Source organism: Aphelocoma coerulescens, chromosome 3 (assembly GCF_041296385.1).
Source record: "Aphelocoma coerulescens isolate FSJ_1873_10779 chromosome 3, UR_Acoe_1.0, whole genome shotgun sequence".
Classification (NCBI taxonomy): domain Eukaryota; kingdom Metazoa; phylum Chordata; class Aves; order Passeriformes; family Corvidae; genus Aphelocoma; species Aphelocoma coerulescens.
This window is the reverse complement of record NC_091016.1, coordinates 50597006-50623245: the sequence shown is the minus strand read 5'-3', so window position 1 is coordinate 50623245 and position 26240 is coordinate 50597006. Positions and strand designations below refer to the sequence as shown.

The window sequence follows — 26240 nt, the reverse complement described above, 5'->3', positions numbered from 1 at the left end:
TCTCCAGGCTAAACAACTCCAGCTCCCTCAGCTGCTCCTCATAAGACTTGTGCTCCAGATCCTTCAGCAGTGGTCAGACGAACAGGTCGTGAAACCTGGAAATCAGTGACAAGGACGTATGTATTTGTTATTAAAATCATGTGTTTCAGTGCACACACAGAACTCCTTGAGTGTGTGGCCCATCAGAATCCCTCCTCAGGATGACATTTTCTAGCGTTGTTCCTGTGTTTGCCCAGGACGTGTCCTGCTCCAGGTCCTCCCCACTAGCCTTGCACACCTCTCCTACGCTCACCCAGCCCTTGTCCTGTGCCCAGGCCAGCAGAGCGGCTATGGCCACGGCCATCTCTTGGCCCTGCTGTCCCTCCTGCATGACGTCCAACGGGGACAACACCTGCCCACCAAGGCAGCCCTGCCGCAGTCAAGCCAGGCTGCTCTCCCACCTGTGAGAACCAGGCGAGCTCGCACTGCGGCTGCAGCCCACCGTGGGCTCTGCTCAGTTGCCCTGGCTGGGTTCTGCATACCTCGAAGCTATCCTGGCCCCGTGGCACCTCCCGCCCGGCCCCTGCAGGGTGGGGAGCGGTGCCGGACCCACGCACACCCTTCCTCGCCCGGCAGGCACGAGGGAGGAGAGGGCACCTCCTGGCCGCTCCCGCTCTGCTCCCGGGCTGTTCGGGACCAGCCGCCTTCCTGTGTTTGCTTTCAGGGTGTTTGTCTCTGGTGCTGTGCAGAGCAGCCGGGAGGTCAATCTCACACAGCAGCAGCTCAAGGAGGTGAACCGGAGGAGGGCTGGAGGATATTGCCGGGTCCCCCCCCCACCCAGTCCTTTCCACCCCCTTTTCGTTCACGAGGCACGTGAGGTATTCTTGCTTCCCTCTCTTTTCCCACCTGTTCTCCTCCTCATTCTGTCCCCACCACCAGCTAAGCCTTCTCTCCCCGGGCTCTCTCGGGCAGGTGGGAGGCAGACATGCCCTACCTGTATCGGGACTCGAAGCCGCGTCCAGCTGCGCATCCCGGGGGTGCCCGTGCCACCCACAGCTCGGGCAAGGGCTACGAGGAGCTGAAGCGGGAGTGCCTGCGCAGGGGCGTCCTCTTTGAGGACTCCGACTTCCCCGCCTGCAACTCCTCTCTCTTCTTCAGTGAAAACCCACCCATTCCCTTCGTCTGGAAGAGGCCTGGGGTGAGTATGCCGTTGTGTTCGTTCCTCCCGTCCTGCCAAAAGTCAGGCAGCGCTGTGCTTCGTGGTTGCAGCAAATAACGTGGGGTGTTCGGGGAGATGTGGAGATGAAGTGTGGGAGTAAACCCTTCCCACCTCAGGGGCAGTGGCACAGGGTTGGGATGCCACCTGCAAAGAGCTCGAGCTGCAGGATGAGAGGGCTGGAAGGCTTCACCCCATGTTTCAGGTGTAGCTCGTTGGACAGACACACTTATGCATGTGTATTATGTCCATGCATAAAGAACTCGTAATCAGCTTCTCTCTTACAGTATTGCCAGACAAAAGATGAAAATAAGAGGGCATGCCAGGAATCAAGGGTAAAATACATTATGATAATGTTCTAACTGTGCAAAACTGTGTGTTGTTAATGTAGGAAATTCATATTTAATATTAAACTTAAAAAATTCAAACCTTTTAACTTTCAGAGTACAAGAGTCTTACAGGTACTTGCTCACTTCCATCAGGAAACACTGAGATTACGAATGCATGCCGTGGTTACTGAGCCATTCAGCAGTAGCCAAGGGCTCGGCGAGTATCTCTTAATGCATCTTGCATAACAGTCATTAATAACACAGTGAGAGCCTGAAGCTGCACCAGTCACATGTTCTCAGATTACAAACCCAGCATCACTCCAGGTTCCTTCTCCCCACTTGACTGTGTAACTAATAACCACAGAAAAAATGTGGCAACATTTCATTTCTTTGCCAATGAATGATGTTTATTCTGGGTTGGTTTTTTTTTTATAGTCTGAAAGCTTCTTCCTTGGTAAAAAACTTTTCTTGGGTGATACTGATCCCAAGGGAGAAAAACAACAAAATAAGCTTAAAGAAGGGTTTAAATTATCTTAATTCATAGTGATAGGCATTCAGTGCCTCAGCATCTGGTAGTTACCATAGTGCTGCTACAGAACAGAATTAAAACTGTTACTCCTGGACAAGTTTCAGTTATGAAAAAAACTGGAGATCCCTACACATGGTAAGTGCAGCTCCCACAGGCACTATCTGTGCTTCAAAAAGCCAGGTGGCCTGTGGGGCTGCCCGCCTAGCACAGGAGAGGGCTGTGAGGTGTGGTGTAGAGTGCTGTGGGGCATCAAAAATGCGAGTGGCTGTGATACTAAATCGTAAAGAAGGGTTTTCCTTTGGCCAGCTGTTTGTTGCTAGTTTGTCTTTTGAGGGCTTCAGAATAGTTACAATTTGGTGTAAAATGTGGTGGAGAGTTTGTGTGCCCTTGTGTATGGTATGCAGGGGCAGTGGAGAATGGTCTGTTTTCTTCAGGATCTTTGTATGCTGAACTGGAAACATTTCGAGGATGAGTAAGTTACCTCAAATGGCATCTGCCTTTACACTCCAGTTCCCACCCCCTACATTTTTGTGAGCTGCACAGCGAGAAATAAAACTCAGGGGAGGCTGAGAGGATGTGTAAGGACAGGGTATTAGTTATGCTCTGCTCTGGCTCCTCAGCATTTAAGCTAAATCAGTTTCATCTCTATTATCCATCAGGAGCAGCAGCAAAATAGAGGCACTGTAACAATTTCAATTTAACACATTTTACTTTGCAAGGGGATCACAGACCTGGAGCATGTGCCAGGTGAGTTGCCACAGCTCAGCTGGTGAAGCTGTGGTGCTGGAGAGGGTGAGCACAAAAACATGGCCTCTGTGTAGGGTATCTGTGTTCCACCTGCTTTTCATGGTGACTGGATTTTCCTGCCTCTCCCACTAGCATTTTACAGTAGCTTGGATGAAGTGTGGCACAGTACATGCAGGTAATTGCAGGGACAAATAATTTAAATCTTCTGATTTACAATCTATTAGAGATTAATCTTTAGTAATCAGAGTAGAGAAGGCTATCTCATTACTTTGACATGCATATATCTGCATATATGCATGTTTGTAGCAGCATGAGCAAGACCTTCAGCTAGCACTAATCTGTAAATCTCCCACTGCAATCAGTGAGCTACACAGATCTGCACCAGATGAATAGCTGACTTTCTACAAAAGTGAAGTACTCCAAGATTCAGAAAGACATTTAGTGATTGTGTTTAGCAATCCTTTTCAATTACAAATTGAACCTTTGAAACTGTCGTTTATCAAAATTTTAGAACAATTTGAAGAACAGAAGACTCTTTTCTCATTATATTTCCTTCCCTTTCCTTCTCTTTCCTTCTATCTAATTTCAACTGCTGGGATGAATTCTACGGTTCAGTGTCTGGAAAAGTTAGACATATAAATTGAAGAATGAAAATAACCAACCCAAAAAAGGAAAGACAAACAGGTTTTACCAATGTCAAATGAGTCTATGGTCTACAGGAGGAAGTAAGAAAGAAATATTTGTAGTGTGAACAGTCACAGGCAACCAGTATGACAGGTTGGGACCAGGCAGAGAAATGTAATCACAGAAGCCACCTAAACAATCCCACTCCTAGCCTGTTTTAGGTCTCTGTGTACCCCCTCTAACAGTGAGACAGGCCCAGGGATGGAATTTGTTTTCTTTTGGGTTTAAAGAAACACAGCTTTAATGCTGCATCAGGACAGTCATGGGTCACTATGTTTAATCTCTCTGAAGACTGCATGTTCTTACTTCTAGGCAATATCCTTGTGCAGGTGAATCCTTAAATTACTGCGTGCTGTGTGAATGCTGGGTTTTGTCCTTTAACATGCTGAAGGTCCTGATACATTATTATACCATCTGAAAATCCTTTTAAAATGAATATTATTTTTGTAACACACACTCAAAAACTGTAGGATGTATTTTCTTTTGTGTAGCAGAGAATCGGCACAAGTCCAGTCAACATCCTTTCAATTCCTTTTTATTGATTTTTTAAAAATTCTTTTTGATTGCTTTAGACAGAGGAGGCTGAAAACATTTTTCCGTATGTCTGATGTGGAGATGTGTGATGAACAATGAGTCATGAATCTAATGTTCAGGCCCATGTCAGTGAAAGGTTTTTTACCTTGTCCCTTGCTCACACACAGGGTTTCTTGGTAACAGCTAAATGCACTACTTGCAATGTGAGTTACGTCTCTGGGGAGCAATGGTGCTAAAACAAAGCGTGTTGTTGAAGATCAGCTACTTTATCAGCCACTGCTATATCAATGTCTAAAGGCAATGAGCTGTGGTTTTATTGTTCATGCCCAGTGCCAGCAAGAATGAGTGTATTTAACAAGCAGGCGGGCCAGGTAAGGAGGAGCTGCTGTTTGATTTCCTTTTGCTCCACTCTCTGGGGACATGGTGTTCTGTGGTAGCTCCTCCCCGGGGCACCTGTGGCTGAGGCACAACCTGGCCACCACCCCCTCCCCAGCAAAGGCAAATAAAAAATATGCAAACCAGTTTCCTCCTGAATGTTGCCTCTTCAGGGGCAGCTTTGCAGCAGCAGTGCTGGTTCACTGAGGAGAGTGCCCTGGCTCCAGCAGTGGCCAGCAGCAGATACTTCAGCAATGAGTGCAGGAAGCTGAACAAAACTATCAATATTCTGTCCTATGGTCTAAGAAAATGCAGTGATATCAAAGCAAAGCAACTCAATTTCATCTAGGCAAATGCAGGGATTAAATGACTGAATGTGCTCTTCTATTTCCACACTCCTTCCTCCCTCCATTAATTTGTTTCATTTGCCACTTAGGCAGAAGGATCTGCTTCATGCCATAGGGTCTGCAATAATGTGTCAGGGCAGACTGATTAACTGCAGGCATATTCTCCCAGTAATATATTAGATACTCTCTTCTCGCCTTTTCAGTTCAATCAATTACTTTCAATATACAGTTCATGGGAAAATGGAAAAGAGAAGAATTCCTGCCACATTTATTGGTTTATCACTGTAATTTTTCTGTGCATCCATGGTACTAGTAATTGAACTAAACCAGTTAAATGAATGCTTGAGAATTGCTGTAATGCCATCATGAGCACCAGTCCCTCTGACCACACAGGGGTGGGTAGTTTTAGCTCCTCCTAAAAATTAACAGGACTGAAGCTGTCTTTGTTGTTTGCTTATTTGAGGAAGAAATGGTCTCATGGTTGTCAGACACTGTATGTTCCAGGTACGACATGCAAATAAATAAAAGGCTTAATAGTTCGGTTAAAAGTAAATTGCCAATTTTATTTTTTTCAGCCATTGGAGGAAAGCAAGCAAATAAAAAGCCCTGTTAACAGGGGCTGCGGCCTGATATCAATCTTCTGGATGAGTTTGTTCTATGATATTTCAACAATTGCCTACAGATGAATAAAGAATGCCAGCCTTTCATTAGCAGCCAACTAATTATGAAAAAAATGAGGATAGTTGATTCTTTAATTGCTCTACACTGTGATTAATTAGCAAGGATTCCCCATCTCGTTCTTTGTGGTGGCAACACTGCTGCAGGATAATATAGCTCATGTGGCACACAGGGTTTGTCAGCATTGGTGCAAGTCTGGTTCAGAGTGATGGTGATACTCTCCTGGCACATTCTAAGTAATTTCTCTGTCTCACTGTTGCAGGACATTGTCAAAGACCCCAAGTTTATCCTTAGCGGAGCCACCAGAACTGACATTTGTCAAGGGGATCTTGGTGAGTGATTCCCCCTGGGTGGATGTGTTCATGTCTACACACTGTGAGGAGCAGCAGAAGTGTCCTCACATGAGGGGATGTTGTCCCTCCTGAGCTGGTGGGAGCAGTGAAGGTGGAGGTCCTGCCCAGGCTCATCTGGCCCACAGCTACTTCTTGGATAGCTCCCTCCCATCCATGCCAGGGACCATCTTGGTACAGTGGGATTCAGGATCAGGGAAGGATCTCCACTCAAGGGCACTGTGAGCCCAAGGGACTCTTTTGTCTACCAGCACCTCCAGACTGAAGCACAGTCTGCCCTGGCCAGGCAGGGACACCCTTTCTGGGGACACGCAGGCTGTCTTTTGGATTTCAGGGGAAGTGGCAGCTAACTGTCATAATGTCTCCTTCGGCCACTTATTCTCCTCTTTTCCCCTTCTCAATCCACAGGTGACTGCTGGCTATTAGCAGCCATAGCTTCTCTCACACTGAATGAAAAAACACTAGCAAGAGTGGTGCCACTGGATCAAAATTTTGGGCCAGATTATGCTGGAATATTTCACTTCCAGGTAAGGTGAACATCTGTCACAGCATGAACACATCTCTGTCTTCACATTTCATGGTCTATTTTGCAGTGAGGTTGCCGATATTGCAGAGAAGCCACTGAAAAAATATGGATTGTTGAGCTTACACTGTTGTTCATGTTTTGAGAAACAAACTGGAGGGCTATGTCAGCCTCATACAGGCACAAACACAGCCACTCCTGTTCCGTGAACAGATACATGTCTTTAGAAATCATTTCACATTTTCCTGGGCACACAGACCTCACTTAGGGTATAAGTCCTTAAAGGAGTTGAACTGGGATCTGTAACACCTGTGTGTCCTAAAGGAGTCTCGAATCATGTGGTGAACACTTGTGTAGCTACGTGAGTGACATTATCCAGACAAAGAGCTACAGTACAGGTCTACACATTTAGTCTTGGTGTTTTCTTAAGATAGATTACCCTTCCTAGAGAGCAGCCTTGTATGGCAGTATGGGAACAAATTATTTAAATGTCTTCTAATCAAGCCTATGATTGTCACTAACTTACAATTATAAATGCTGGGACACCAGAATCCTGCTCTCAGGAAATGCCATGCTGTCAGCAAACTCACGCCCCATCCTTTCTAAACAGTTTTGGCAGCACAACGAGTGGCTGGATGTTGTGATTGATGACCGATTACCCACCTTCAAGGGCCGGCTGGTTTTCCTGCACTCAGCTGAACTCAATGAATTTTGGAGTGCCTTACTGGAAAAAGCCTATGCCAAGTAAGTCCCACTGCACATACATAATCTGCTACTGGTACATATATTATTCACAATTTGTTCATATGTTATTCACAATCCTAGTGAGCAGCTTCTAGCATTTGCTGCTGCCCTTGCCAACCTGACAACTAGCACTAAAGAAAGAAAAGCCCCAGGCTTTAAGGATATGGAGAAACGGATGAATTAAAAATGCAACTGAAAAAAAAGCAGAATGACCCCAATACTCCTGCTTGGATACACTCTGGGGTACTTCTTTTGACTTCAGTGCTGTTGCTGCAATTCTACACGTGTGCGAGAAAGCTCTCAAACACAGACATCTTGAAAGCAATTCTCACAGTCAGCATGTGTTTTCCAGGTTGAATGGCAGCTACGAGTCTCTGAAGGGTGGCAGTACAATAGAGGCCATGGAGGATTTCACTGGGGGTATAGGAGAAATGTATGATGTTAAGGCGGCTCCTGACAATTTCTATGAAATCCTAGAAAAAGCCCTGAAAAGATGCTCAATGGTGGGCTGCTCTATTGATGTAAGTAAGAAATGTGGTCTCAATTTCTCAGTGCCCTCAGGCATCTTTGGGGTTCAGTGTTTTCTGGTTTGAGTTTCACTTTTTCTCCTGATGAAGATTTGCTGCTTGGAAAGAGTTGTTAAATTTTTATTGAACTAGGCAGTGTGATACTCAGCTGGCTGATGGAGCACTTCACCACCATCACTGTCCATCAAAGTATTTTAACAAGAAATGAGACCATATCAACACCTAATCTCAGTCTGAGAGTTAAGATTGGGGTCCTGGAAATGTAGATGGTGCTGAAACAAAATCACAGGGGCAGAGGAGGAATTCCACCCTGCAAATTTTGCTCTGGGTGAACAATGTTAAAACCCCCCTATTTTTTCCTAAAAGGGCACCATTGCACCATGGTTGAGCAGAAAGACAAGTTCTTTGTTCTTAGTACTGGTTAGCCACTGTTTAGCCTTGTGCTTGGAAGGGACCAGGTGGCACCTCTTGCCAATCTCACTCTGAGGAGAAAAATTAATTCACATTTTTTTCCCCTATTCCAGACCAGCAGTGCTGCCGAGTCAGAAGCCCGAACCCCTTTTGGCCTTGTGAAAGGCCATGCTTACTCTGTGACTGGCATTGAGGAGGTACGTCCAGCGGCGCGGGGCAGGGAGACACCGGGGGAAAAGATAAGGGAGTGTCCCCTCAGTCTAAGGTGACAAGGGAAGTTATCCTGGGGAAGCTGTCCAAATTCCCATCCACCTTTTCCTCGCACATCTGCTGTGGCAGGCTACGCCTTTTGCCCGGCTGTTAACACCAGCCTCTGCACACTGGAGAAGCCTTGCTCCATAGATTCCCACACTTGATATTTTCTCTATTTCCTTCTTCCCCAGGTGAGCTATCGGGGCCGGCAAGTGCAGCTCATAAGGATAAGGAACCCCTGGGGGCAGGTGGAGTGGAATGGCCCTTGGAGTGACAAGTGGGTGCACTGTCCCGTATACACCGGCCTCTCAAAGGCCAAATCCCAGCTTCTGCTCCACAGCTAGCATCCTGCAGCCCCAGCTGCTCCACAGGAAATTAAACCAGGAGTTTGCACATGCCTAACAGTATTACTGCCCTACAACATCTCTCCCTCAGCATATTCAAAGCAGCGCAATGCAGGAATGTTGTTGAAGTTGTTTAGCCCCCAAAACCTAGCACTAGCAGAAACCATGCATTAATATAAATGAGAGAAGTTAATTTTAATACACTCCCAATTGTAAACACTATACATTTGGAGTGATTTTTTTTTTGTTAAATTTTTGCAAGCCTGTTGCTGTAGTACTTGTAACACAACATCCATACTTTGTCCTACTACAGACAAACTGAAACTGACATTGTATACCCCCTCTAAATAGCTTGTGTGTCTCTATTTATTTGTTTATTTATTTGTTTATTGTTTGGGGTTTCTAAGCACATCAGGAATAATGTATTAATGATAATGTATGACCATTAAATGAGACCCTCTCCATGTGATACCTGCTTAAAGTTGTGGAAGGACCCAAAATCACAACAGGATTGGCCTGAAAACCAGTCAGGGTTTACTACCAAAGGTAAACAAAGTGCAAACAATACAAAATTTTAAAAATTACATAATTAAAAAATCAACACTACATTCCTCTCCAATATAAACTTTTGCACATATTTTTGCACAGATGCATTGTTTCATTTTTGTTTCACCTTTTCTACTTCTATTTTTTTATTCACACAGATGCAGAGGAGAGGAACCATAACCTACCTGACCCTTTAATATTGCTGAAACATGTAATCATTTGTAGGACTACTTTAAATTTCCCTATGCTTATCATGACTCAGAAGTAAATTAAATATGTCCACATCAGCTCAGATCCTTTGTTACCTTGAAGAAAAACATGGATAATTGACATGTATAATGAGTTCTTAAATCTGAAAAAGATGGAGAGATTATGATCAGGACAGGCATCTGGCAGTTTATGCTGTTCATCAAAAAGGCTGTCTCTGCAAAGCAGAGCTCTGACTCTGCACTCGGGAGGCTTTCTGGAACTCAAGATGCAGAGGGGCTTGCAGATCAATACAGGAGTCTGTATTAACATTCTGCAGTGGTTGCTGGAATTAAAAACCACAACACAAGGTGCCTACTACTCCATAAGTTTATTATGTCAAATTGGAAATGCAGTAGGGCACTTCCAGGTTTTCTGAAAAGCTTTATCAGTGTTTTGTTTGGTTTTGATATGCCACAGCTGTAGTTGATGAGGTGACTAAAAAGGAGGCAAAGACTTTACCTGGGGCCACAGTTCCTCCACCAAATCTCTCTGTGTAGGGGAAGGAGCCTACTCAGTTCCCATTGACTCAATTTTGAAAAAACATCTGGCCCTAAATTAGCAACAAGTGTAAAAGAGAAGATGGTGCTACAGATGGAATATAGATTTAAGGAGAGGGTTGACTTACCAACATCTTGAGGTTTACCAATAGCCCTATTATATCCAACCCAAACACCTGAGAGCAGTCCCAATGTCAGTAACTCACATTAAGACCACTCTGGAGCAGCTTTGGGATCTTTGGCCTGGTGCTGCTTTCAGCTATGTTAATTTGGTCTCTGTGGCCATGAGTGCCAGCAGGATCAGGAAACCTCTTGAAAGCATCTGTGTTTGTGTAAGCAGCACAAATAAAACACATGTGAGAGAAGAACAGCCTGCTGTTATGTCCTGCCAGTCATTCTGAGCCAGGGAAAATTAATTGCCACATACCTGTCATAAAGCTTGGTTTTGTTTTCCTGCAGCTCTCCAGAGTGGCGCTCAGTCAGCCCATCGGAGCAGAGACGCCTGTCTCAGGCAGCACGGGATGATGGAGAGTTCTGGTAAGCCACAGGTTTTTAAAATGTGTGACTCTAATCAGAAGTCAGGGTGCAAGTGGCTGAAACAAGCAACAAGGAAGAAGCCTCTGTGTGAGGAAATTCTCAGTTTCTGCCTAAGAGAGGGCCGGTAGAATGCTCACTTTGTTTTCTGTGTTTCATGTGTGCCCATATCTGTTTTAATAACAAAAGCCCTCTGAAATCAGTTTAGTTAATGGCATTGGTATATTTCAAATAGTATTTGAAATATATTTGTGTGTCTCCCATGAATGTAGCACCCTTTAATCCTTCCCACGAACAAAGGCAGGAGATACAGAAGGGAGCATTGTATGGCACTTGCATCAACTAGGAAATGCCTTCAGGGTTGATGCTGGGCATGCACTGGAAGAGAATGAGTCCTGAGAAGCAATACTACTAGCTGCATAAAGTAAAAGAGCACCAGGATATGTGTGAAATTGTGGAAAATTTGAAGAAAAAATGAAATGAAATGAAATGAAATGAAATGAAATGAAATGAAATGAAATGAAATGAGAAGAAAAAAAAAGCAACTAACATGGTGGAAATTGCTTTAGAAGTGTGATGTGTTCTTCATGCCAAATTCATGATCTCAGGCAGAGCAGATGGCTGGCTTGCACATGACCCCCCCCACCCCCCCATACTGACCATGTTGTGCTCTGGTGACAATGTGTCTGGTCACATTTTCTAGGCCCAGATGCTCAACTCTTTTACAGAGGTAAATCTAGAGAGGTATGCAATGGAGCTATTCCAGATTTTGCCTGCAAGTTAAACCAAAGTTCAACTTCATGCCTGAGAAGTTATTTGAGATAGACAATGCAGCACTTTAAGTTACACAAAATTATTTATCCCAAATTTTCATAACTGGAGGGAAGTCATTCCAGTGGCTGTTCCATTACTCTATTTTTATATAGGATATTTTGAGTTATTTTGCTATTGATGTTGCAAATGCTTTAGGACATTTCCAGTTTCTCCAAAAAGCTTTGTGTTTGTTTGGGTTTTGGGTTTGGTGGTTTTTTGTCTGGTTTTGGCCTGGCTACAGCTGGAGCTTATGTGATGAGTGTAAAGGAGACAAAGACTTCACATGGAACTCAAGTAATTCCAGCAAATATCTCAATACAGGGCCTGACCATGTGATGGAGGTAAAAGTCTGCAAGTAGGCATCAGATGAAGAGTGCAATTAATGAAAAAAATCTCTTTTTAGTCCCTTTTGTTCTTTGGACTTGTGAGAACTGAAAAATATCTTCATGGTAACACGTTGAGGGCCTTCTGACCTCATTAACTACCCCAAAGATATTTTGGCTACTTACTAGCAGTTCAGACTGGTCTTGTCCAGGTTCTTGTAATAGATGCAAAGGGGCATCCTGTTGTTGGCTAAGAAACCAGCTTCTCACTCACCCTAGTGCCTTCCCTCCTAAAATCACAGGGTCAGTCTTCTTTTCCCTTCATAAGTACAAACCCAGAACAGCTCTAGGGAAATCAGAACAGGTGTTTTACCTCTTAGAAGTCAAATCTAATCTGTAAAGTGTAACCCCTTCCTCTGCTTTGCAGCACATTTCCAAAAAGCCCAAAATTGTTCAGTGTGGCCAGGAAACCAAGCCATTTAGAGACAGATTTTGCTTTGCTGCCCCTGCTTTAGTGTCCTGAGCCTCAGAGTGAAAATTAGCAGTGCCTAGGGCTATCAATATCTGGGAATAGCCGACAAGAAAGGACAGAGCTCAGCAAAAAACTCTGTTGTTTCTTTCCACACCAAAACCAACTTGTAAAATGGCCCATAGCAAATGTAAATTAATACCACCACAGACATCTATCTGTGAGGAAGAAAATATCTATCTATGAGGAAGAAAAATGGAACTAGCTGTGTTAGATGAGGCACACGGGGGGCTAGCTGGGTCCTATCTGCCACTGCCACAGATAAACTTGCATCTTGTAGGGCTTTTGCTCTCCTGCTACTCCCTTTTGTTGTTAGGCATCAGCCACAGGAGGAAAAGCATAGTTATAGAAGCTTGTGTTAGGGAGATCAATTTCTGTGTGTTATTTCTATGGCTCGGGGGGTGGGGGGGGCTCTTGCAGATAGCAATTCAGAGCAGAGAACGTATCTGGATGACAAATTGCTCTCACAAAGGCCTAATACATCTGCTCTTTTACAGAGGGACATTCAGCCTACCAAGGGTACCCTCAGGCTTGGAGTCGGTGTGCCTCTTGTCCTTGTGGTGCACACCATGCAAGCTGCTGTCTCTTAGACGGCTTCTGTGCACAGTTTCCTTGTGCACAGGGCTGCACCCAATGCCGAGTGGTGCATGGCTCTGGCTGTCCCTTCTCTTGGCTGTTTGCTGAATCCTGAACTGACTCCTTGGCCAATGGGACTATTGGTATTTTTTGTCCTTGTACTTGCTAGATAAAATCTCATGGCATATCTGCTTCTCTGTGTGCTGAGCAGGCTAGTTTCAACCAGCCCAGCCTAGCAGCTCAAAACTACCCATATTGTGGCATTTGCTCCCTCATTCCTATTGCCATGTACATGTCTCCACCTTGGGCATAAAATATGTGCAGTGCAATCTGTGGGGCACAGTAGCAGGCAGCAGTGTCTATGCTACCTTCAAGGGCAAGTTAGAGACATTTCTCAAGTCCAAACACACTTTATCGCTCATGTTTGGTGTATATTTTTCCTAGAACAAGGTCCCAGGCACCCATAAGGGAGGGGTGGGTGAGCAGCTTGAGCCTAGGAACCTTAGCAGAGACAGAAATGTTACTTTAATTGCAGTGCAGACAAGTAATCATACCATGGCTTGACTAATCCATCACCATGTGTCCCTGGTAGTGCTATCACTGTGGCTGACATTGAACACACAGGTGATTTGTATGTTGACTTAGCTCCTGCACGTACCAGGCAATCCTTTGGATGGGTGTTCGGCAATACAGATGCAGCCATTAAAGCCAGGATGGTGTTGGTGAAATAACTCTTTCTACTGTAGGTTTTCTGCCAGTGGCACTTCTATTTAGTCTTATACTCAGTTGTAACTGAATGAAAGAAAGGTGTAAGAGATGTCAGAATGAGATGCAGACAAAAAGGATGCTTGTGCTTTACACCACAGTGAGCAAAAGCTAGTTTCTCTCCTGCTGTACACTGCCATATATCCATGGTCACCAAAACTACTCTACATGAACTGGTGATCTGGCCCTGGGACTCTGGGGGATAAATACTTCTGCTAGGTATCCTTCACTAAAGTGAATGGCTGCCTGTTCCTTACCACCTCTTTTGCTCAGGATGAAATTTGAAGACTTCAAAGTGCATTTTGACAAAGTTGAGATCTGCAACCTGACTCCAGATGCCCTGGAAGACAGCACTGCCCACAAATGGGAAGTGACCATTCACCAGGGAAGCTGGGTCCGGGGCGCGACCGCAGGAGGATGTAGAAATTTCCTAGGTAAGTACGTACAGATTGAAAATGAGAAGCAGGCACTGAAGTCTTTACCCACTCTCAGCTATAGCTCTTCAGGGAGGAGCTCTGTAGCCAGAACTGTGGGTGCAGAACAGTTCAGCTGACAGGAACCAGCCAAAGGGACAAATGAGGAAACTCAAACCATGGGCTTTAAGAGTGCTGTACTTTAAAGATAAGGCTATTCTGTGACTAGCTTTTTTGAATGAATAAACCAGCAATGAACAAAGGGATAAATGCTCATATGGTCCCACTTGAGACTTTGTGGTAAAAGAGTTGCTTTTTTTGCTCTCAAGTTCATTGGATCTGATTTATGCCTTAATGACATTTGCATGAGCAGGACTAGGTTCAAATAAGCCAGTTAAACTGCAGCAGCAAGTGTAAAATTAGACTAAAAGCCCAGCTCAGCCAACATATTTAGGTGCCTCTGAAGCTGTGTCATGGATCTGAACTGTGTTACTGCAGACTGGCATCAGCACTATGTGATCATTGTAGCTGTGTACTTTTAACAAAATTTCATCTGACAACTTCATTTAAACCATGGTAACTTAATAAGGTACAGGTCTAAAATCTTTTCTATGTGTTGTTCCATGAAGGACTTTGGGATTTGGCTTATTTTTTGCAAAGCTTATTGGAAAGAAGTATAACAACTAATGGAAAAACTAAGTTTGAGTGAAACCTCAGCTTAGTGGTCTTTTTTAGTTTGTTGGGGTTTTTTTTTGTTTGGTGTTTTTTTAGTAGTAGTAGTGATAGTTTATATTCTGAGTCAGGAAACTCTGTGGTGTTCTTTACATTGGCAGAGACTTTCTGGACAAATCCACAAATCAAGCTACATTTAACAGAGAAGGATGATGGACAAGATGACTGCACATTCATAGCAGCACTGATGCAAAAGGGTCGCCGTAAACTCAAGAAGCTTGGAGCTGAAATGCTGACCATTGGCTACTCTATTTATGAGGTACTCCTTTGCTGCTACAGCACAGGAGCTGCACTATTGGTATTTGGAACTTTCTCGGGGTTTGTATCCCTGCCAGTCTTCATGTATTTTTATGGCCCTTGCTCTTAAAATAATCTTTTCAGTTGCATCAAGCCCCATGGAGGATGGAACCCTCTCAGCAGAGAATTTAAGACTCCCCACAGGGCCATGGATTCCTAGGACAGACCCCTCAGCCCCATGATTCTGTCACCCCCTGCCTGGCTCACACAAAGGGAATGTTGCTTCTTCTGAGCATCCTGGGGCACATCACACACAGATGCCTGCTCCCAAGTGAGGCTGAAATTGGCGAATCTGTTGTCACTACTCTGTGACACCCCATCTGGGATGGTGGTGCTTAATGGCAGGGAATGTCTAAGTAGGAAGACAATGTCCCAGAGTACTCTGAGACTGCCTTCTGGGTGGGAAGGGGCACTGGTAGTGGGTCTTTGCTACAAGGTGGGAACTAAATTGCTATAAGCACCTGGGAGAGGGAATGAGAGTCAGGATCACAGCCTGGGGTGATGCTTGTGCCAGGTAGAATTTGGCTCTGTGATTAGGAAAGGGGTGAGTATGGCCTTCAGCCCACCCTGGCCAGTGCAGCACTGCCTTTTTTTCCCCTCCTAGAGCCCTGGCAGAGATGGACACTTGGGCAAAGACTTCTTCAGGTACCACCCCTCCAAGGCCAGGAGCAAAACCTACATCAATTTAAGGGAAGTATCCCACCGATTCAAGCTGCCACCGGGTGATTACATTCTTATTCCAACCACATTTGAGCCGCACCAGGAGGCAGATTTCTGCCTGAGGATCTTCTCCGAGAAGAAGGCCATCACTGAGTAAGTCAGCAGCAAGATTTGGGCCCTCCTGTGCTCCCTTGCACATGGGGTTGTTGGCTGCTGGAGACAGTGTGGCTGCCAGGCACCCAGCCCTACAGCAGAGCTCTGGCAAGGCAAACTCCTGATTGTTTGGGGTTTTTTTTGTATTTGCTCATTTTTGCTAAACCTGACTTTATTTTGAGAGGAGTTGAGAAGGTGGGGAAATAGGGTGTGCCGTGATGAATCTGCTGGAAGCTTGACAGGGAAGGGCTGCTAGCTGCCTGGCACTGTTGGGGACTGTGAATGCAGCAATGTTTGCTTCCTGTTTGTTTCCTCCCAAAGTTTGTCCAAAAGACAATTTTATGTTTAAAAAAAGTGCTGAGGAAAAAATGTGTTCACAATGAATAATGAATAAAGGATGAGTTGAATTCTTTAGCAGATGACATGCACAGCTATGTCCTCCCTAAATCCTGCCTAATGTCTGTTTTAAGGGCTTATACCAGAATTTAAACAGTACAAAAGTCTGATTGTTTTTTAAATTTTAGCTAAACATAACCCGTTAAGTAAAAAAACCTGTTTTATCATTCACCTGGAGAAAAGGTAATAAGCAAGCTTCCACCCCAAGCAGATGTTGAATACCTTCAGATACCAAATAAGGTTTTTGTTTTCTCCAGGGATCTAGATGAAAACGTTGCCATTGATCTCCCTGAGGTAAGTCTACAGAGTTAAAATAGCAAGAGAATAGCTCAGCAGAAGCCGGCACACATTGCTTTTACTGTCTTTGGCTAAACCACGTTCATTTCACAGGAATGTTACACAATTGCCAGCTTTGTGTATGTCGCTGAAATGCTAAGCTCTGCTGAATATGGTAAAAGAGCTGTAACAATCAAAATCATAATTGTTAGGCTTCACATCCCCTTGAAGGCAGTCAGTGCCAGCCAGCACGAGTGCTGGGTGTCAGCCACCACGTGGGAAAGCACCACCCATTAGCACTGGGGAGCCACATGGCTGTTCACATCTTTTAAAATGTTATTTATCACGAAAAAATAAGAAGCAAGAGAATGTCTAATAGGCCTACATTAATTTTGCATACAAGTATCTTTATTTTACTTCTCAGTATCCACAGGACTTGAGAGGGAATGCTTACACATGCACATGCCTACTGAAATGATTGAATTCTTTTTGCTTTTGAATGGCTTGGTCGGCCTGCTGAGCACTAATTGCAGCTGGGTCTGAGTCAGCTCCTGTTTAAGTGTGTTTAAGTGTGTCGCTGCAAATAAGCTATTAATTGTGGTGTGCCTTTCCATGGAAACAAGCTAAGCCAAGATCTCATTTATCCCTCTTTAATAAGATTCTTCTCCAGGGTCCAGCTAACAAGGACATCTTCATTTCTGAGATCTCAGGGCCATGTTCTGTAGCAAAATAAATCTGTGCTGGGTAATATGCTGAAGTGCAGCCACCTCTGGTTGGTGCTCTCAAGAAGCACCAGGGGTCCCAGGATGATGCCACAGGAAGGCACTCAATAGAGCTGTGGCTGTTGGAAGCGCAGGGAAACAGCATGGTGCAGGGTGGGATGAGAGGTGTTTTCCAGGATGGCTGCTCTTGTTTTTTACCAAGGCAATGGCACACTACACACTTGTCCAGGTGAAGGAAATGAGAGGGTGAGACTCCCCTCAGACAGAGAGATGGCTGGAAGGCCTCTGATCTGGCACAGTTCAGGAGCATGTGTTATTTTAAGATATACAGTGGTCCGGGGTGCACAGAGGGGCTGTTTGCAGAAGTGTCATGTTTTACAATTCTTATAAGGACTTGTGTGGTTGGTGTTGCAGCCTCTACACCCAACCCCAAGCCCACAAGAAACTGAAGAAGAAAAGCAGTTCCGGGCACTGTTTGAGCAGATTTCAGGAAAGGTGAGTGCAAAACACTTCGGGTCAGAGCAAGATGTAGAAAGAGGGGAAACACTTCTGCTCCCACCCAGGGCCACGTGAAATAAACCCAACGTATTTTGGGAGTACGTTTAGTTGTAGTGTGTTGTTTGGGCACCAGATGTCACCATGCCTTATGGCTCGATGGATAAGGGTGCAGTCCCTGGTGAGCAAGCAGAAGGACCAAAGCTAGAACTCAAGCTCTGAAGGAGCCTACCTGGTTTAATGTTCAGCTGCAGTTGATTTTTCTTTGAATCAACAGCTCCCGCTTGAGATGTCCTTCAGACAGACTTATGCACAGCAGCACTCCTGTATTTTTCCAGCCCTTTAGTTTTCAGCCTTTTCTGGGTTTTGTATGATTCTCTTTTGCTGAGTTGCAATAGAGTACAGATGAGTGATGTTTGTGTTTTCTGAGGTTTTTGGTATGTCTGATTACAGAAACATTCAAGTAACAGATGCTTCACTTTTTTTTTTTTTTTTTTCCTGCAGGACATGGAGATATCTGCAGAAGAACTTGAATATGTTCTGAATGCTGTATTAAAAAAAAGTGAGTGCTGACAGCTTCCAAGTTAAGGGCTGTAGAGCACTTTATAAAAGCTGCCATTAAATTCATTTACATAGAGAAAATTAAAGGCTGTCTTATGACCCCCCCCTAGTGTCCTTCAGCTAGCCAGGGCAGAGCCAGGAAAGCATTTGGTCCATGGTCTAACCACGAGCTTGCTCTGTCTCCAGCATGATCTATGTCAGCTCAGTGAGGCCAGCTCCCTATTGCACTACCACTCTGTGGTGGAGAGACAGGCACTAGGCTGGGACTTTTAAGACCTGGATGTAGCTCATGATCCTGCTACAGGCCCTTTGTACAGTGGGAAACCTGACACTCTCTGAACCTCATCTCCTGATTTACAAAGCGAAGACAGTATTTCCTGTCATGTCTCCAGTAAATGCCTCTTCTGTCTAGACTGAGACTTCTCTGTAGTGAGAGCTGCCTTCATCTTCCAGTGCACAGGTCCTCCCACAATGAGAACTAAGAGTCAGCTATCTCTATTCATGAATCCTGTTTTCTACTTTCAGTTTATAAAAGACAGCTTTGCCCAATGATTTCTTTCCTATTGTTGTTCTTTTTCAGCAAAGAACATAAAATTCAAGAACTTAAGTCTCATTTCATGCCGAAATATCATTTCTCTTATGGATGTATCCTTTCAAATAAGTGCTTGTGAAGCTAAATGAAGAATGAGTATAGTTATCCATAACATTATATGTTGTAGATGTCAGAGATGGATTTGGTAATGTCATGGCAGATCACTACCCAAAGGAAACAAAAATACATGACCGTTTTATCCTGATTTTTATTTTAGAAATTTAGAGTTAGGAGTTTCAAGACAAACTGTTTTCTATTGCAGACTTAGAGGCAGATGCTTTAATGCTGAGCACATTTAGAAGTAAATCTCAAGCTACTTCTGTATAGAACCATGCATTTTTCAAGCTGTGGTTTATTTGAAGGAGACCTAGAAGACAAAGCTGAAGAGAAGTCTGTTGTCTGGAGAGCTAAACTCACCAGAGAGAGTTGCACATGCAAGTTATGGGTCAGAAATTAGAGATCAGCAGTGGTGAAAATTGCTGATATCAAAGCTCTTTTTCGACAATCAGTTTAAAAACTGGAAAATCTGGTCTTTCAGCTAGTTCCCGGGACTCCAGGAAACAGACATGTGGGTGAGAGTTGTCTGTCCAAATTTAGGCATTTGTGGTGTAGGCGTCTACATCTAAGCTAGATTTCTAGACTTCCTTTGTAAATAGCGAAAGGGGTGGTGTAATTAATTATTCTGGATGTACCTAACTGAGGCATGCTGAAGGACTGCTCAGACATCAGGTGAGGTGAACCACAGCCCTGGTGATTCTTCCCCACCAGATTTGTCCTTTGCAGAGTTCTGGTCCCTGCTGAGTTTGCTTAGCATGGCTTCTCCTCGGGTAGAGCTGTTTTTGCAATATGCTTTCCCAATAAACAGTTTTGTTACACATGAGACAAAACAGTCCTACCAAGGCAAGTATCTAATGTTTGGTTTATGTCTTGCTTGTTCAGCTGAGATGTTCTTGTCTTTTGCTTTTGTTACTCCAGTCCATGACAGAGGTAGCATTCACTCGAACATTTCTGAGAGAAAATCAAAACAGTCAAAATTTTATCCTGTTAAAGCTAGTTCATAATACTAAAATTCAGTGCAGATTAGTCACCCTGCACATGCAATGAGAAACAGGGGACCAGTCCTAAATTTCCTCACTTAAAAATCAAGCCTCAGTAGGGAGGCTGGTCCATGTTCACATCTCGTCCTTACATGGTATTGGCACAGACCCAGGGCCTGCACTTGACCCTGGAGCATGGCAGCCTTTCCAGATTTACTATTTAGGATATAACTAAATAGTTTCCATGATTTGCAATGCTTCCAAGCAAATCTCTGCATAGTTTTGAATAAATGGGGAGACATCTCTTCCTCTGCTTTGGAAGCACAAGGAATGCAGACACAATCATCCCACTCTGGACATGCTGTTTGGAGCACAATGGAGGAGCAAAACCATAAAAATGCAAACCCAAGTCAATCCTGGCAGAGTCTCCTCTGTGTCACATGCTACTGAAATCCCTGGCAATGGTCACCATGTGGTGGTGAGGAACAGGGACTGAGTTCTATGTGACCCTGGGAAGAAGAACCTGGCTGGGTAAAAAAAACTCTTTGCAGAAGTGAGAATGTCCTTGGGATCTGTGGGTGCCCTCAATAATGTCACCAGCGTAGGTGCTCAAATAACAGCTGGCATTAGCTAGAACCCACTTGGCATGTGTTGACCTTTGTGAATGCTCGCTGAGCCAGTGTCCATCTGAGCAAGGGCTTTGTCCTGGCAAGATGGAAAAGGGAAGGGGAATGGGCCATTCCTTATTTAGTATTTCAGAGCAGGTGCTTCATCCTGGAAGTGAGCTGTGCTTGGGGGACATCAGTAACTCAGTGAAATAATTCCCTCACTTCAGGCAGAGGGAAGGCCAGGCAGATCTAATCACTGCCTCCTAGAATTGCTATACAAGCATTTATTTCAGACCATAAGGACCAGATTTTGCCAGTCTCACCCCACTACTCCCATTAATTTTTGGTTGAGCCATTGCAACAGAGTCAGGTGTCTAGATAAAAATACTGAATAGCACATTGGTTGACTAACTCCTTTGGGTTCAGTGGCAATTTGTTTTAATCGGGTAATTTAATCCTCTGAATAATTTATATCCCATTTACATCCAAAACTGTTCTTGACTTAGAATCTGTCTTTCTTCCTCATGTAGAGCCTGAATGCTCAGCTGTATTTTTATATCACATAATGTTCCTCCAGTATCACAGCCATGACTGTAACTGCTGGAGCTCTACCTCATGAGGAATCCCGATGCCAGTTTCACCAGCACCATAGGCTTTCCAGTCAACATTTTCTGCTTAAAGAACTACTCTGATAAGTTCAGACTGAATTTGGACTTTCACATAACAAGTCCTTTTCCTTAGTTCATATTACCAGACCAGCGGCAATGGGAAACTGGAATTCAGTGAGTTCAAAATTTTCTGGAACAAAATGAAGAAATGGATAGTAGGTGACATTATCCATTGTAATTTTTCTTCCATTTCATTAGCTACTTCCTGAACAGTTTATTAGGTATATGCAGACAAAAATGGAGACCGGAGTGTGTTCAAGCCATGAATTCTAACACAAACCAAATGTTTTAAAAGCATGGGGTTTGTTTTGGATAGTCAAAGACATTCGTAGCTTTCCATGATGCTAAACCATAATGGTTTTCTGGAAATAACTGAGATTTTTGTAAACTAATCAACTATGTTTGGGATAAAGAATGCAATGGGCACTAATAAGCAAGCCAATCAAAAGGAAACTTAAGGAGTTTCCATAACTGCAGTTGTACAGAAGAAGAAAGTGATGATTCATGACGAGTAGGAAATAATAATTTTCTAAGTCACTGCATTTTCATTACTGATCTCTCAGGAGTCAACTGTACTGAAGTCTGGGAAAGTGTTGATTCTAATTTTAAACACATTTCCCTGCCACTGTATATGGCATTAAGAATAAGTAGGCTTGCAGAATCAATCACAGACTGAATATTCAAATAAAAGACAGTATAATTGTTTCCTTATGGCCATTAATAGGTTTTTCTGAATTCGTGCCTCACCAAAGCATTCAAAATATGCACTTCTTTGCTTCTTGTCTAGCCCATCAGAAATGGCCAACACTTTTTCTGAGTACTAATGCCACATCTCTTGTAACAAAGGACACACTGTGTTTTTACAAGGGCCTTGAGAAATCCTTGTGTCCTGTAGGAAGATTTGCACATGTATTTGCTGGAAAATTTTAAGCTGAGTATGATGACAGCTCTAAATAACTCATATTCCAAAGCTCAATGAAAGGATGGAATTTAACTCCAGCTTAAAAATTGCTTAATATATAGGTCAAAATTCAAACTGTTTGACCAGTTCTCTTGGTTGTACCATGAATGTGGCTATTCATATCTTTTATACTTAGAAGCAAATGAGTATATTTGTGACAGTATTAACGTCATGTTAAACAGTTTGTCTCTAGTGTTCAGAACTATGGAGAAAAACATAAAAGGAGATTAAGAGAATATGTCAGTTAAGAGTTAGAAGAGAACAATCAATCCTTTCCAGTTAAAAGGACTTCCTTAAAAATAATGAAATTTTTAAAGAAGAGCAACTCATTATTTTTTAATGCTTGGATTTGGCAGTATTTGTTTAAGTCACAAAAACCTGTTCATATGACAAAGAGAATTGGGACCAAGATTTGCTTCTCTATTATAAAATCAGACTGGATCTAGACCAAAGTCTTGTCAGTTTTCTTAAATGCTTCTACTTGGAGATAAACACCTTGCCTTGCTATGCAATATCTGTGCTCCCTTTCATATCCCAGTACTGAGCTTTCTGTGTGCTCCTTTCATAACAGAGTATCTTTCTTCAATTTGACTTTGATAAATCTGGCTCCATGTCCTCTTATGAGCTTCGTGGTGCTCTTAAAGCTGCAGGTAAGGCAAGCCCTGCATTTTATCCGGTAAACCTGTCGGGCAGATCAGCCTGGGTGAAGAGGACAATCAATCACACAGGCCAGGTGCTCTGGAACAGAGAAGAGGTCTAAACCCCAGAGAGAACCTGGACACATTGAGTAGGCTAATTTTGCCCCAGGTACCCCCAGTCCTGAAGGGCAGTCAGTCAGAGCAATCTCTGTATTTTAGTGAGCTCTGTTAAACTCAACAGGGCTGCACTTGTGCAGGGTTGGACCCTGAAACAAACCACTTCAGAGTCCATCTACATTCAAGGGTTGAAGGAATAGTGAGTAAGCTGCTATGAAGATCAATCAAGAGGATTAAATTACCTGCATTAGTATTTCAGCACAAATTATTTTTATTAAAGCAGACGGTTTTGCAGAATTCCCTCCAAATTTCAAGAACAGCGAATGGTCTCTCATACATCACAGTGTGCATGCACTAGAAACTGCAGTGCCTGAAAAATTTCTTGTTCAGAGTTTGTTATTCATTGCAAACTTGAGGATCTTTGTGGTTAGATCTCTTTCTGGACAGATGTGTGCCACAGAGTATCTTCCCATTAAGTGGTTTTCAAGATTAGTTAATAGAGATCTGTAGATTCCTGCTGACCTGTGAGGTTGCTCACTTCTTCTTTGTGTGTCTTTGGGAAGGATACCAACTCAACAATTACCTGCTGCAACTGATTGTCCTCCGATACTCTGATGAGCAGTTCCAGATTGAATTTGATGATTTTCTGAATTGCCTAATTCGCCTAGAGAATGCAAGTCGTGAGTATCTATTACTTTTTTCTTCTTTTTCTTTTTACATCTCGAGTTCTTTTTAATCAGAGTGTGAATTGAGATGCAGGAGAGCGAGTATTCTTGTTTGGACTTAGTTGTTTATTATATCTTATCAGTAACACAGCTGCACAGAGTGTATGTCTTTGTTGGAAGGGTGGAAAATGCCCATGAGTTTTCACTTCCAAGCTTTTTTAAAGTCTAAATTAACCAATTATGACATGCTAAGTAATATGTTTTTACTTACAATCCAATTACTAACTTTTCATTTCCTGCAGTATGGAACTTTTGACCCAATAGCATAAATCCTAGATTTGTAAAGAAGAAGGAGAAAGAAGAAGACATAAATCCACCATAATCCTCCATATTGTTATACTTATGCATAATTATATCCCAAAAACCTAATTCTCTAAACACAGGGTTCCAACAAGTATCTTCTTCCTCTGGAATTTCATCCCCTTTGAAAAAGAAGCTGTTCTGCTTTTGGCTGTTGAGCGTGTTGTACAATATCTGAGATCAAGTACAAAGCTAGCAGAAAGGAGTTGTGTTTAGCATTTGCATTTAGGATTTTCTCCTGTAAAGGGAAAAATGTTCTGCTGCTAATGGAAAATTTCCCCATGTGGATAGAGCTTGCTGCATAAACTCTGCAGCAATGTTGAAGGTATGTGAAGAATGCTGGTGCAGTCCGTGTTGTAACCCTTCTTGTGGCTCACTCAGGAGCTTAATTTGGGATCACGTAAGTTCAAGGTTCAAGTATTACTTGTGACTCATGGAAAGAGAAAATTGGCATGTGCTTGGGCAGGTATCTCCTTTTATGTAACATGTTCACTTTTGGCTTCAGATGTGGCTCCCTGTACATCAAGGCACCGAAGGTCTCAGTTCAATTCTGGTAGAGGGTCACTCTTGTTACAAAGCAGCAGTAGTAAAGATAGGTTAAATGGCTGGATAAATGCTGAAATGATCGTAAGTGTACCTCCAAATTCAAATAAAACCCAATTCACTCTATGAGAAGAAAAATCAACTTCCTTCACTGGTTTTTTTTGTTTTGTTCTTCTCTTTACTTTCTGATTTGAATGTAGTAATAGAATTATTAAACTTCTGAGAGATAAAAGTTAAATAAGGTAAAAAAGAAATGCAAATTGCTTGGCTTGATTTCAGAGTATCCTCCAAATCTGACTGTTTAGCACATTCAGGACACTTCTTCCAGACAAGTCCTGAGGTGAGACTTGCATAAAGGCCTTAAGTGAGCAAGACATTTCCTCTTGCATGGACTTTGCTTTGTCAGAGGAGCTACCCCCACCAAGCAGTCCTAAGCAATCTGCCTTTGTGCCAGGCCTTCCCTCTCCTTGGCATGGCCGCTTGTCATTGTGGGATGGAGAGCTCGTGTATGAATATGAATGAGGTGTATTTATAGCACTGGTGTCCTGTTTTTCATTTCAGGAGTATTCCAAGCACTGAGTGCGAAAAACAAGGAGTTCATTAACCTGAATATAGGCGAGGTATGAGCACAGATTCATAAACACTGACAAAATGATGGGGTTTCTCTAGAGCTTTGTCCTCTTGTAAGACCTGGAGTATTTCTGCATGATACTTCAGGTGTCTGTGAGAGTGCAGGGGGGTATCTGCCATAGGTTCCACCACGGCTGGAATTTTACAGCCCACTACAGCCCACGCACTGATTAAATCTCCTCCACGCCATTTCCTTCCTTCCTTGCCCTGGGGCATATTGACAACTTCCCATGCCCCTTTCTAGTTCCTCTGCTTTTTTTCCCTCCTTGGGCACCATGTTTCAGTGGGGAAAGAGGAAGGAGCAGATGGGGATGGGGGGGTCTTTCACACCCCCTGAATCCCCCAGGAATTCAGATCAGCCTTGTCTGTGCATGTCTATCATTTGCTTCTCACACTGCTCAGCACAGGTTTCTTATTTTCTTGTGCTCTCTTTGTCTCCCTGTTGCTGTGAGCTGTCTCTCATTTCACTAAGCCAAAGCTTCCTGGGGTGAGGCACAATGAATTCCCAGGCAAAAGAAATGTGGGAACCCATCTGGCCTGCTGGGATGCAAATAAAGTAACTGCTGTTTCCAGCATCTAGTGCTTGGAGAGCTTTGCCTTATTCCTTCCTGCTGGCTGAGGTCTCTCCTTAATGACAGGATGTAAAAGCCAAGTGAGCAAAGGTCCTTTTCCCTGCATGGGGTCAATTCAGAGCAAAGCACTGCTTTGGAATGGCTCCATTTGGGGAAAGACATGGGGAGGGAGAAGGGCCTGAAATGCTTTATTGTAAAGTTGATCTTTTTCTGATACTAGTTTATCAACCTGGCAATGAACATCTGAAGAAGTCTGATTTGGATGCCAGGAGTTTCTTGCAACTTTGCTGCCGAGACTTTTGCCCCAAGAGCTGAGGTCCCCTTCACATGCAAACTTCACCAGGAGATTTCATGCAGAGGAACATGCATGCCACCCACCCTTTCTGTTCTCCAGCCCTGTGGATGAGTTCAAGTGTTAGATCACGTGGTTTTGGTAGAGCCTGATACTGGATTTGGGACTGAGCATTTGGATGGGGCACACATGCCTCTTAAGCACACTGAAACTGATCTTCCTGAGTGACCACAGGTTTTTATTAAACAGGATTGTATTTAGTTTCAGCACAGCACAGACTATAGTGATTAAAAGTCTTTATTGCTGCTTGGATACCAATTAGTATAAGGTGCTTTTGAAAATACAAGGTTGCATAAAACTTGTTCAGTTTGAAATTTATTTCCAGGCATAATGTGTGGCTACATGACAAGTACCCTGTCACAGCCACATGAATTGCAGTCTGGTGAACTGT

The 26240-nt window shown here is 43.5% G+C and overlaps 1 protein-coding gene across 5 annotated transcripts; it reads left to right on the top strand.

Annotated features, from left to right (window-relative positions):
- On the top strand, positions 1-26147 carry CAPN9 (calpain 9). Of its 5 annotated transcripts, XM_069010240.1 has the most exons (22): positions 1-116; positions 704-857; positions 952-1177; positions 5681-5750; positions 6177-6295; positions 6902-7035; positions 7388-7556; positions 8087-8170; positions 8417-8502; positions 10321-10398; positions 13675-13835; positions 14648-14805; positions 15448-15656; positions 16310-16346; positions 17465-17545; positions 18050-18107; positions 18687-18751; positions 21098-21166; positions 22544-22622; positions 23291-23407; positions 24857-24915; positions 25718-26147. In XM_069010240.1, exons 3-22 carry the CDS (start codon positions 965-967, stop codon positions 25742-25744), a joined length of 2073 nt encoding a protein of 690 aa, XP_068866341.1. In that variant the 5' UTR covers positions 1-116; positions 704-857; positions 952-964; the 3' UTR covers positions 25745-26147. The 5 variants fall into 5 exon arrangements, 3 of the variants coding, with proteins under 3 accessions (XP_068866341.1, XP_068866342.1, XP_068866343.1); XR_011149862.1 differs by lacking the exon at positions 1-116 and having other exon boundaries at positions 607-857; positions 23695-24915; positions 25718-25755; XM_069010241.1 differs by lacking the exon at positions 1-116 and having other exon boundaries at positions 608-848.
- Positions 26148-26240: the final 93 nt, after the last annotated feature.

Coding starts and splice junctions, on each gene's coding strand:
- CAPN9 (XM_069010240.1), top strand. CDS start 965: ATGCCCTACCTGTATCGGGACTCGAAGCCGCGTCCAGCTGCGCATCCC. Junction 7,557..8,086: donor TGGTGGGCTGCTCTATTGAT/GTAAGTAAGAAA, acceptor CCCCTATTCCAG/ACCAGCAGTGCTGCCGAGTC. Junction 13,836..14,647: donor AGGATGTAGAAATTTCCTAG/GTAAGTACGTAC, acceptor TTACATTGGCAG/AGACTTTCTGGACAAATCCA.